Source organism: Camellia sinensis, chromosome 12 (assembly GCF_055761805.1).
Source record: "Camellia sinensis isolate YWXY chromosome 12, ASM5576180v1, whole genome shotgun sequence".
NCBI lineage: Eukaryota > Viridiplantae > Streptophyta > Magnoliopsida > Ericales > Theaceae > Camellia > Camellia sinensis.
Window position 1 is genome coordinate 118353053 of NC_138972.1, and position 13169 is coordinate 118366221.

A 13169-nucleotide genomic window follows, 5' to 3' on the forward strand; every position below is an offset into this window, starting at 1 on the left:
TCAAACACAAACTTAAAAAAAATACAAACTTATGTTAAATATATTTTTAAATATTATAAAATTTTAAAAATTTTATTTTTTTAAAAAATATATAAATTTTATTTTAAATATAGAGTTCTTATTTTAAATATTATATTTAATTTTATTTTATAAATATATTTTTAAATATTTTAATTTTTTTGTTATGTGTTTTGTTATGATTTGAGTGCAGAGTTTTGAAAATAGTGTGGAGTTTCGAGTTATGTGTTTGGTTATGAGGTTTGAAAATAATTTTTGAATTGAGTTTTAAGTTATGTGTTTGGTTACAATTTGAGTGCGAAATTATGTTTTGAGTTTAAAATATTAAAATATTAAAATATTTATAAAATAAAATCAAATATTTAAATAAAAATTATATATTTGAAATAAAAAATAAAATTTTTTAAAAACATTTTCAGTTCTTGAATTGGGCACTTGAGGACATTATAGGCATTTTAGTGCTTACATTTGATGACATCAGCAGGGTCGGTTAGGTGTATAGACGACAGTCAAATTTTGGGAGAATCTTGACATTGTCAGGTAAAGTGGGGGGTTACTGTAATTATTCAAACTATATGGGAGGTCCCTGTATTTGTCAGAAATTTCAAAGGACGTAAATGTAATTTACCCTTATATAAATGTGAGATCTAACACTCTTGTTTTTCTGTCTTTTAAAACCAAGCTAGTTATAGTTGATTGAATTTAAATTTAATACAATTTTTTTTTCATCTGTTTAAAGTTTAGCCCATAGCTTATTATTATTCTATCAGTTGAAAATAATAACATAACCCCTTTATTGTTTATAAATTGAAGTGCACCACCCAAATGTTTATAGCTTAATATCAGATATTAAAATACTATTGTTTATAAGTAAACTCACCATTGAAAACATTTTTTTTTTCATTTTTTAAGGGAAAATTCACTTTAACTCTTTATGGCTCCGTTTGGGAAGAGAGGTTTGGAGCTTTTTTGGCTAAAATAACCACAAAAAGCAAAATAAGTTTTTTAATCTAATAAGACAAAATATCACATCTAATCCATAATCATTATATTATTTCTCTCACAAAAAGTCAAAAACCTTTCCAAAACTAGATTTTTTAGCCCCATGCTAAAATAACCAATAAAGCTAAAAAGCCAAAAATTCAAAAAACCAACTAACTTCCCAAACGAATCCTATATTTTCTCCCATGTGTGATTTATTTATAAAATTTATAAATGAACACGTAGTTGTTATGTCTAATGCATGTTTCATACTTACTGTTAAATTTAATAATAAATCATTTTAGTTTATAAATCACAAATAATTATGTAATTGTTTAAAATAACGGCTTCGTTTGGGAAGTTGCTGTTTTAGTAGGCTATTTTAGTTTTTAGTAGGGGTGCAACTCGGGCGGGCTCAACCCGAGCAACCCGAGCCCAGCCCGAGTTTTTTTAGGGCTTGGGCAACTATATCTTGTAATCTGGACGGGCTTGGGCAGATTTTTGATGCCCGAATTACAATTCAGGCCGGGCTTGGGCAGAACCAATGGCCAACCCGAGCAACCCGAACCCGAATTCAATTTAATATATTATATAAATTATATAATATATAATATATAATATATATATAATTTAATAAATTATGTAATATATATAAATTAAGTAAAAGAGTTAGTCTTAATTTTTATTTTTATTTTTTGGTTAGTCTTCTATTAAGTAAAAGAGTTAGTCTTAATTTTTAATTTATATTTTTTTTGGGTTAGTTTTCTACCATTAGATTAGCATCTTTTATGTCTACCCTTAGATCTACCTACAGGTTTCTGAACTCGGGCAATTCGGGCAACCCGAGTTTAAAATACAAAGCTTGGGCCGGGCTTGGGTAACAATGTTCGAGTTCATGGTCGGGCTTGGGCGGGCTTGGGCAGTGCCAAATACAATTCGGGTCGGGCTTGGGTAGACCCCCAACCCGACCGAACCCGCCCGAGTTGCACCCCTAGTTTTTAGCTATTTTAGTAGGCTAAAATTTTTGTGTTTGGGAAGATGATTGGATTTTTTTATGGTTGGATGTGATGTTTGTGAGAGAAAAAGTGAAATGATTATGTGTTTGATGTGATATTTTGTCTTATTAGCTATTTTAGTCTATTTTATCTTTTTGTGAATTTTAACCTAAATTGAGCTATTTTTTTTCTTCCCAAACATCCCCAACAAGAGGTTATCACGCATGAGCCAAATCATAAAAGAGGTGGAGTAAAATTTGTCTTTAATTTTTTGTCATTAATTTAATTTTCCTATGGTTTGGTGTTTGGGTGGCATTTAGCTTTAGTGGGGTTTTTTTATTTATTTATTTTTTTTATTATTTAAAAAAAGATTATAATTTAAGCAAAAATTAAAAACTTTAGAAAAGATTCAAATAATATTTGTTTGGACTTTATTTTTTTTTTAATCTTTTAAAAGTTACTTTATAAATTTGGGCAAACTTTACTTTACTATCCTGTGATTTGGGTTATGTATTGTTTATCACCATAATCACATGAGGTTGTGATTTGTGGATTGAAATGTACTATTAAGGTCTCGTTTGGGAAGTGACTATTTTAGTAGGCTATTTTAGTTTTTGACTATTTTAAGTAGGCTAAAATTTTTGTATTTGGAAAGATGATTGAATTTTTTTGTGGTTGGATGTGATGTTTGTGAGAGAAAAAGTGAAATGATTATGGGTTTGATGTGATATTTTGTCTTATTAGCTATTTTAGCCTATTTTGTCTTTTTGTGATTTTTAGCCTAAATTTGACTATTTTTTTTCTTTCCAAACACTCCCTAAATATCGTTAAACATTTTGTCTAACTTCATAATAAATATGAAACATGTGGTAGATATAAGAAGGTTATATGTTCATTTTTAAATTTTAATGAGGTAAATCACACAAAAAATAAAGTAAATAGGTTACAGTGCATATCACTTTATAAACAAATGATCAAAATATAAAAATATTTTAATTTTTTCATTAAAATGTTAACGGACATAATTGTATACTTTAATCACAAACCACAAAAAAAAATTATATGATTATTTTTAAATATTAAGAAATAAACAACCTATAACTCAAACCACGCCCTATAAATTCGTTTACACATATAAGAAAAGTAAAAAAATTATTTTGAAAAACAATTTATTTAAAAAAAAAAAAGAGTAAAAAATAGGTGGCTTATTTGAGGTTATCCAAACAGCCCCAGTTATGAATTGAAGGGAGTCATATGTTATTCCCTGCTCCTCCTCCTCCTCCTCCTCCTCCTTCGAACAGGCATGGCGGAGAAACTGTCGGCAGTGGCGAAGATTCTAACTCCGTCTCCAATTCAACAACTGTCGCTACTTGCCCAGAGATGCAATGCCGTCAACCTCGCCGAAGGCTTCCCCGATTTCCCTGCTCCTCCCCACATCAAGAACGCCGCCATCTCCGCCATTGTTTCCGACTTCAATCAATACAGGTTTCTCTCCCTCCCAAACTCCCCTTCAACTTAACTTTAGCCATGAATCACATCCTTGGAACTTCATATTATAATATTAACTTACTGTGAAATCATTGTTCGGCTTTTATTTTCATGTTCCCTTTGGTAGGTTGAGAAATATGTCTGAAAAAAGTAAAGGAAGTAAAGGGGGATTTAGTCAAAAGCCACTCTTAATAAAATTTTCAGAAATATGTCTAAGGGGATTTGATCAGAGTCCCTTGTAATAAAATTTTCAGAAATATGTCTAAGGGGATTTGATCAGAGCCCCTTGTAATAAAATTTTAATGGATTAAGGGTGAGTACAAAATGTTTGTTTTGAAAAATTAACACATACTACGAGCACTAAAATAATATAATTTTTATTTAGATGTCAATTTTTAATAAAATTAATATTTTTAAAATTATTTGATCTATTAAATAAGATTTATGTTATTTATTAAAATTTTAAATAAAAAATAATAATAATTTGTTACCATCAAAATTGATATATATAATAACATATTATTCTATTTGACAGTAACATACAAATATTGTTAAAAAAAAAAAATATTTTATTTTGTTTTTACTCAGAGGTTTATGAAGTAAAATAAACTGAGCTATCATTTTCACCAAACAAGGGTCCAATAGAAAGGTTTTGGCTAAATTTCCCGTAAGTAAATTAGTTTTACTCAAATTTTTACATTGCTAGTGGAGTAGAATTATCGTTACATGAAAGTGTCTATTCTCATGATTGGTTGACTAAAATAAAATAAAATAAATATATTATAAATAGAATCACCATTTATCATTCCATAGAAAAGCCTACGGAATTTCATTACCATCTCATTCCAGTGAACCAAATGGAGCATTTGAGCTTGTCTAATGGTGAGCTATAAGAGTTGCTATTGGTAAATTTAGGAGCTTCTTTACGCTGTGTTTGGTTTAAGCATTTAGGTAGGGATTTGGAAAGAAAAAAGAAAAAAGTAAGTGAAATATAAATAAAATATAATTACATTTCATACACCTTTTCCCTTTCATTTTCCAAATTGTTTCCCAAATCCAGGAACCAAACACAGCCTCAAGGAGGATGTTGGAGATGAATTTTGGAGTTTTCACTTCCTAAAGTAGCTAAAATTTGAGAATAAAGTTTTTACAATACCCACTCTACCATGGTATTTTGATTATAGAATGTTTGGTGTTCCTATTTTTAGATGCCACTTTCAATACTGTTTAGGGTTGGCATGCTCGTACATTCATCTCATGTGTTGTATTAAGCAAGTCATTGAAACAGCCTAGCTCAGTAACAATATTACCCAATGATAGTTATACATTCCTTGGAAATTTTCCCTTTTTCTTTTCTTTTTGGTTGAAAAATTGAAGGCTTTTTTTGGTTACTCAAGGCATGTTCAAGGAATTTGTGACCATGTGGCTAAGATTATGAAACATATGCATGGCTTAGATTTCAACCCTCTAACGGATATAGCTATTTGCTGTGGTCAATCTGAGGCATTCGCAGCAACAATGTTTGCAAGTATGTTTTCTTATCTTAGATGGTTTATTATGTGAGATTCTTACGTACTGTGTGGTGTCTTTGCTGGACTTGTGTATAATTGTTTAATTGTTCTGTTGGACAGCAATAGACAAAGGTGATGAAGTCATTTTGTTTGATCCTTCGTTTGAGACATATGAAGCATGTATCAGTATGGCTGGAGGCATTCCAGTAAGCTTCTTTACTTCACCCAGGGTTATCTCCCTGCATTATCCTTTTAACATAGATCTGGTCAATTTTTAATGCTAAAATTTGTCACTTCTGTATCAATATTTCAGAGATCCATACTTTTTGTTGGTACTAATAAAAAAATGAACAGGTATATGTGCCCCTTGATCCACCTTTTTGGACTTTGGATGCTGACAAACTCATGAAATCCTTTACTACTAGAACAAAAGCTATAGTATTGAACAGGTGCAGAAATTTCTTGTGTATTATCTTTGAAACCAAGGATTCAAATATAATGACTCGCAATATACATAAAGGTCAAAAAGTCACAATATGCACATATATGAACATAATAGGGTTTCCAAAAGAACAATTCCAATTACATTAGATGTTTGGAAGTTGTGATCTTCAGTTGGCACTGTTGTCTTGACTCTAATGCCTTCATGATTAACTGGTATCAGTGGTATGATATTATTTTCCTTGTGAGGTTTATACTAGGACCTACAAAATATTGAGTTTGTGAACTAGGTGCTGATTTTGAGTGGATAGAAAAATGACAATTTAGCACCGTAGTGCATAAAGTTCCAGATCAATGCGAAGTATTGTCTATAAACTTAATTTTCTCTATGCATCGATTCCAAACTCAATGAAATTGATATTGAATCTAGAACACCACTATTGCAAAAGCAATATACGAAAGGCTTGGAGGACAGAAATTACAATAAAAGATTTGTAGCAAATAAGTAGCCATCTTTTGTCCACCATTAGTAATTTTCTGTTATTGTTGCCATTTTCTCATAAAGTGTAGCACAACATTTAGTTTGGTCATATGGTTGGTGTATGTTGTGATTTGTGATGATAAATTTACTATCTCTTTTCTTTGTGTAATTGTATATTCAGTTCAGAGGGCATTAAGCTTCTAGGTTAAGTGGCTGAAATTTGTTTGGAATTCAATGGAAGTTTGCATTATCAAAATTATTGTGCACACTGCGCAGACAGCTCCAATGATGCTTGAACCATTACTTGAAGTTTTTCTGAATAATGTTTAGAAATGTTCAATTTTTTGTAATTATGCTTTTCTCTCCCAAACACACATTAATGTGTCTTAATTGGGCATTGTTTTTTTTTTATTTATTTTTATGATATCTTTATATCGAGTTAAAAATGTACTGATATATAATTGCACAGCCCTCATAATCCAACTGGAAAAGTATTCACCAAGAATGAGCTTGAGACAATTGCTGGAGCTTGCCACACCAGAGATTGTCTAGCTATAACTGACGAAGTATGAATATCAACATCATCTCTCTTATACTCTGTCGAGTATTATAGTTATTCCACATGAAGTGATAGTTATTTTCATTCTCCTTGTGGCTTTGTTGTATAACAGACTTAAATGATTTAGCTGTCTCATAACTTGTAAATGGAAAAAATATGTCAAATTCATTGGGTTTCTTAGATGTGCACAAACCATAACTATGAAATGAGGACACAAGACTTGCTTTGAGTTTATATTCTCGGTTTTGAATTGTGTAACATGAGTCCTATATTGGGTCATCTGTATTAGTGTGAGTTCCAATCGCATCAAATGAGTGTGAATTTGGCTGAAGAATGAAAAAGAACTGCTGCTGAACATGGTTGGATCATTGATTTCTATTGTTAAAGTTGGAGACATTTATTGTTTATGACTAGACAGAGTGCATACAAACTGCGTTAGAACATAGTTCATGTCAAGGGGAAAGATGGACACAGAGATGGTGGATGATACTTATTAATAAATTAATAAGAATGAGACCTAGTTGAATACCATAAGGTATTCTCAGTTGCATAGTTTCAACTTTCAAGTACAAGAAGTAGAAACATGCATGGTTTGTCAGACCCCATGTGGCCGACTGAAATGGGTTTCGAAAATAGCAAAAACAGGATCAAGATGACCATATGAAAGGTTTTGTTTAGCAGATCAAATGTCCCAACAGTCCTTTTTGTATGACAGTGGTTACCATCTAGTCACAATTGCATACACTGTTGAAGATTGAAATGGCAAGTTGAAGTGGTTTGAGAAGCACAACCTAACCTGATTAGAATAGATGACAAGAGCTACTAAAACAGCTGGACTATCTATATATTTAACACAAAAAGGGAGAGGGTTTCAATAGGAGGGAAAGAATTTCCTTAAACAATTCATAAAAAGAGGAAAAGAAGTTCATCAAATTAGGGAAAGTGAAAGATCTTTGAGGACCAGGTTGTGACTGCAGGAGACTGAACCTTCATGAAAACTATTACGGTCAATATTGTGGTTTCTTTTAGTCAATTTGTCACTTTCGTTCACAAATATGCATGAGAAGATGTTATGAGTTATATCCTAATGAAATATGAAAAGACAGCAAATAAGTGAAAAAACAGTCATAGTGCTAACCAGTCAATTCATCTTCTTAGAACATCATGCATCTTCAGTGTGCTAATTCCATGATTAGAGACCTAAACATCACTATTAACAGTGAAGATTTCTTTACCGGTATTGGATTTTTCTCTAATGAGCGAAATCTACCATCCCCTAAACAACTTTCCACATGCAATGGCCTATTTTTAATGCTAATTACCAAGAAAAGTGAATTTGAAGTTGCTGATTTTTCTTTCATTTGTTAACCAAAATCTACTGTTTGTTTCAATTGATCTTTTATGTTTTCTCAATGTTCTGCTGGTATATGAACATATAACTTATGACAATGAGAAACATATATCCTTGGCCTCACTTCCAGGAATGCAAAGGCGAACTATCATCACATCTTCCCTGTCCAAGACTTACAGTGTTACAGGCATGCTTCAATATCTTACCTACCAGAACTGTGCTTTAAATGTGCTAATCTTGGAATGTTCTTTCGAAATTCTGTTGAAGTTCCTCTACCATGTGTGCATTATGTTCTATTAAGAAGCACGGATCCAAACACAGGACATGTTGATTCTTAAAAAATAAAACACGGGCATGGCGTGGATTCAACAATTTTTTTTATTTACTGTGTATAAAAATATAAATTTAGGATTCATAGATATGAGAGGCGTCGTTGTATATTTGGGTGTATTTTAATTTTTTTGTACTTATTTTTGCTTTATTTCCATATATTTTACTTTGATTCCAAATCAGCTTTGTGAAACTACAGAAAAAAACTGCAAAAGTGTCCTGAGGTGTGTCCAAACACAGGATGCTTGTCCATGAAGTGTTCCCATTGTGTCCTACAAACAAATAATAATTAAAAATTTTGACACGCCACGTGGCGTGTTGGACACATGGACACACGCTCCCCATAGTGTCAGACAGACATGGCACCCATCTTGGAGTGTCGGTGCTTCTAAGGTTCTATCACTACTTAAATGACTGGTAAACGGTTTCCGTGTGTGCTCATGTTTTGATCTGCACTATGTTAACATGGGTGTGTCTTTATCAGGTTGGAGAATTGGATGGGCAGTTGCTCCTGCATGTATTGCATCTGCAATTAGAAATATCCATACTAAATTAACGGACTCTGCTCCAGCACCTTTCCAGGAAGCTGCCTTGACTGCTTTGAGAAGCCCTTTAGAATACTTTGAATCGTTGAGAAGAGTAGGATTTAGAAAGCACTAATTTGTCAATTTGATTGCATGCAATAGCTTACTCTGATAAAATTTGTATTCATGATAATGCAAATTGTTTTTGTAATGCGTATTTGCATTGGTGCTTAGGATTATGAATCAAGAAGAAATTACACTATCAAATTGCTTGCTGGGGTTGGCTTCCAGGTTCAATTTAAGCCTCAAGGTTCATTTTTTCTATTTGCGGAGCTTCCTGAGAATTGTGCGCTATCTGATGTACGTGTCTTCTTTACCTAGTCTATTCATATCAAGAATCCAATACATGTATATACTATTGTATTTGCTTTTTTGAAATTGGATGAATGACAACCTATTGTGATTATTTCTGGAGTTGGTTATGTTTTAGAAGTATTGCCTCTAGGGCATGACAATAGGAACTATCAATCAAGATAACTTATTTGTTCAATATTCTCATCATCATACATTAGTTTATACAATATTATAAATTATAATGCATCATATTTATAGAACTTGCCTTTTCATTTCTTGGTTCAGTTATAGGGCACAATTGTTAAAATTTGATTTTACTTTAAAATAGCCGCATTTAGTTCAAGATAATAAAACACTAAAATTTTTTCCTTCGTGGTTGGATCCATTCTATGGATTTTCAACTTGGTGGTATTTTTTATTTTTTGGGCCTGAACCTGGTTTGATTCAAATTCATTATTATAGTTCTTGTAATTTGGTCATTTTTTCCTAGATCTTAACTGAGGTTCTGAAGTGTGTGTTTGTATTCCAGTAGGAAAACTTTTGAATGCAACTGGCACTTGAATAATGAACCGTAAATTAAGATCGACCCAACACAAGTTTGTTATCTGTTATATAATGGCTGCTTGTTATATAGCAAAATCCTTTTTGGCTTGCTAGACCAAAACACTATTGCAATTTGCAATCAACCAAGTTTAGGAAAGAAGTTGACCCTGTTTTCTTTTTCTTAGTTATTCATATAAGCTATTTAATCTGTTTATAGCTGATGCATACTCCAAGGAAAAACTTGATGAACTTGGAGAAACTCATTGTAGTTTGACTACTCATGTGAAACTTAAGCAGGTGTTTGTGACATTGGATGATCCATGAAGCTTCTTACTTTGGTTCAGCTTACGAAACTGCTTATAGTTTTGTTTATTTTAGGAAATTGTGTCAGATTGTTTGGTCAGTTTCTGTTTACATATTGTGAGGCAAAAATTGTTTAAATAACCTGAACAAAATTTATTATTTGAAAGTTGGGGGAGAGATGCTTTTAGCTTTTTCTTTTTGATTTTCTATTTTCCACATGCAAAAAATTGCACCAAATAGTCTCATGTATGTCCACAGCGAACTGGATTGATCAGATTTTATGTGATGGAGTATAGGGTTTTTTTAAGAGTTTAGTCTAGTTTTGAGATCATCTAAATATCTTATTATTGTTATGTTGTGTTATGTTTTAATGGATTAACACCGAATTTGATGCTTTCAGATGGAATTTGTCGAGGAACTAATTAAACAAGCGGGAGTGGTGGCCGTGCCAGGGTTTGGTTTTTTCCATAGAAACTTGTATTTGGAGAAATTTCCTCCAGTTGATTATAGTTATCAGGAGAGATATATCAGGTTTGCTTTCTGCAAAAGCGATGCAACTTTGGCTGCTGCTGCACAAAAAATTGGCGAGCTTGTGGATTCTTCGGGGCTTCTCAAACTATTTAAATTTGAGAGAATGGCTATTAAAATCTGATTTTTGTATGAAAGACGCACTGAGAAGGCAAATGAGAATTATTGAGATGTTATGTACCTCATTGAATTTGTATGCATAAACATTGTTATTGTTGAGAAACATATTAAAGTCTGTCAAAAATTGAGGAAACAATGGGGGCTTACAAAAGAATGTTTTTAGGTCCAACATATTTGAAGCCAGAGGCAGCTTAACCTTTTATGGGGTGTGAACCCAAAACTCTAAATGAGACCTTTTCATATATTTTTACATCATTAAAAAAAAATTTAAACATTTGTTTTTCATGCTTTTTATGATGCAATGGTACTAATTAATTTTTTTGTATTTTAGTTTTTTAACGTATTATTCTCATTTGGTATTATAGCGACTAACTTGAGTGTAACCGTATTTTCTTTTGTAGATCTTGAATACATGGTGGCTTGGATGAAAATGCATTGTGTTATCTTTGTCAACAAGGTATGCTTTATTCTATAAGATAAAATGAACTTCATGTGTAATATTCAAATTAAATTGGTAATAATGTTGTTTTGCTACTGGAAATTTCAAGAATTTGTGCCATTACTTTTTGTAGGAGAACCATGTCCTTAACATCATAGCCTCATTATCATTACTATGGTCTATAGCTTCATACATTGTTTTTTCCATCTTTTGTCATGCATGCAGAGTGATTTTGGTGGTATTTGAATCTTGAATTTACGGAGGAAAAATAAAAATTAGCTTATATTTTATTTCTCTTTTGCTTTACTTTTATGTTCTTTCTATCAATCTAAAATCTTAACACGACCTTAGCAAATATTATTTGAAAGGCCTTTGTCTCGACAATAATGTTCATGACACTAACAAATCCAAATGCCTATTAAGTCCCAATCAACCTTCAATTTAGATTAGTTTGAGACTCAATAGTATAACTTCTCCCAGATTAGTTTTTGACTCAATAGTAGTACACTTTATTTCAATTTTACATTTTAAAATTTGTACAAATTCTAGTAAAGAAAAGTATAAACGATTGAATATAAAGAATCATTCATCTTCGTAATAGAACATAAATCATTTATTATTAATACTAACTGACAATATGTTAGGGGAAAAAAAATTATAGTCATAATTAATTGAACACCAAAACAAATTAATACTTGGGCAAATTACACTAACAGTCCCTATTGTTTGGGTTGTGTAACTTTGGTCCTTAACTTTTTAATTGTGACACATTTGATCTTAAATTTTGAATTTTGTTCCAAATAAAGATAATTGAAAATACCATTACTCAATTTCAAGGGCAAAGTCGTCAATTTTATAAATATAAATTAATTTGACAAAAAATATATGTTAAAAAAATATTTTTGAATTTTTAAAAACTATTTCTACTCACCAAAGATAAAATTATGTAAAATTGATAATTTTTTTAAACATTTATTTTTTTTACCAAATTAATATTTATTATGTATTTGGATAATGATCATGTAATGGATGACTATTTTTATTTTCATTAAATTAGATTCTATTTTTTCAAAACTCAAATATGGTGACAATTTTGATATCATTATTAAATCAATCAATTAAATCAAAAAATTTAAGACTAAAAACATTTCATATATTAAATATATTAATTACACATTAAAAGCTTAACAACCACACATTGTATGATCATTAACTAAACACATAATAAAAATTAATTTGGTAAAATAAATAAATAAAAGCGTAAAAGATTTATCAATTTTACATAATTTTATTTTTGGTGGGTAGAAATAATTTTTAAAAATTCAAAAATATTTTTTTGACATTTTTTTAAATTAGTTTATATTTTATTAAATAGATGACTTTGTTCTTAAAATTGAGCAATAGTATTTTCTCAATTGTCCTTCTTTGGAACAAGATTGAAAATTTATGATCAAATATGTCACAATTAAAAAGTCAGATATTAAAGTGATACGACTTTTAAACTATAGGCAATGCTAGTGTAATTCGTCCTTAATACTTTGTCACAAAAGTCTTTCAAAATGAATACAACAATTTGTTCCCATCTTGAAGGGTATGATTGGATTAAAGTATGTTATTGTGGAGTCTTGAACTTATTTGAGAGAAATTAAAAAAATATAGGACTTAGTTATCTAAAAATTGAAAGTTGAAAAAATTGAATGACATTTTGAAGGAAAGAGTGATACTTATTTGTAATTTTTTCTAATATTTTGTTGCCATATTTTGTCCCAAAAACTGTAAAAATTATTAGATACCTCATAGTATCATATGGTATTGTTTACGTTGTACTCCAAACAAATGAAAAAATGCAACACATACTAATGGGTTGGTCATATTTTGTTTCCAACTACTTAACAAAGTAAGTCAATATATCTCACTCATAAAAATTTTCTTTGCGTAATTGGTTTGAATTATTATATGAAAAATGCTTGAGACTCCCATTTTTTGGGACTCTCACAACTTCTTTTGGATTTTAACCATTGATATATGTGTGAGATTCACTCGTGTATGTGTAGGGCCCACACCATCAATGGTGGAGATCAAAGGGAATTGTGGGGGTCTCCAAAAAAAAAGGGTCTCAATCATTGTTGTTATTATATAACTAATATCACATAGTGATTCAAGGCTACCCCATTCCGTCCTGATGCAATTGCAACACAAAATT

The 13169-nt window shown here is 30.9% G+C and overlaps 1 protein-coding gene across 5 annotated transcripts; it reads left to right on the plus strand.

Annotated features, from left to right (window-relative positions):
• Positions 1-3209: 3209 nt before the first annotated feature.
• Positions 3210-10801, plus strand: LOC114257764 (uncharacterized). 5 transcript variants are annotated; one of them, XM_028197557.2, is made up of 9 exons: positions 3211-3479; positions 4860-5010; positions 5114-5199; positions 5348-5442; positions 6385-6481; positions 7898-8012; positions 8640-8794; positions 8914-9039; positions 10280-10801. In XM_028197557.2, exons 1-9 carry the CDS (start codon positions 3249-3251, stop codon positions 10529-10531), a joined length of 1308 nt encoding a protein of 435 aa, XP_028053358.2. In that variant the 5' UTR covers positions 3211-3248; the 3' UTR covers positions 10532-10801. The 5 variants fall into 5 exon arrangements, with proteins under 5 accessions (XP_028053360.2, XP_028053358.2, XP_028053361.2 ...); XM_028197558.2 differs by having other exon boundaries at positions 3215-3479; positions 4880-5010; XM_028197560.2 differs by lacking the exon at positions 8640-8794 and having other exon boundaries at positions 7956-8012.
• Positions 10802-13169: the final 2368 nt, after the last annotated feature.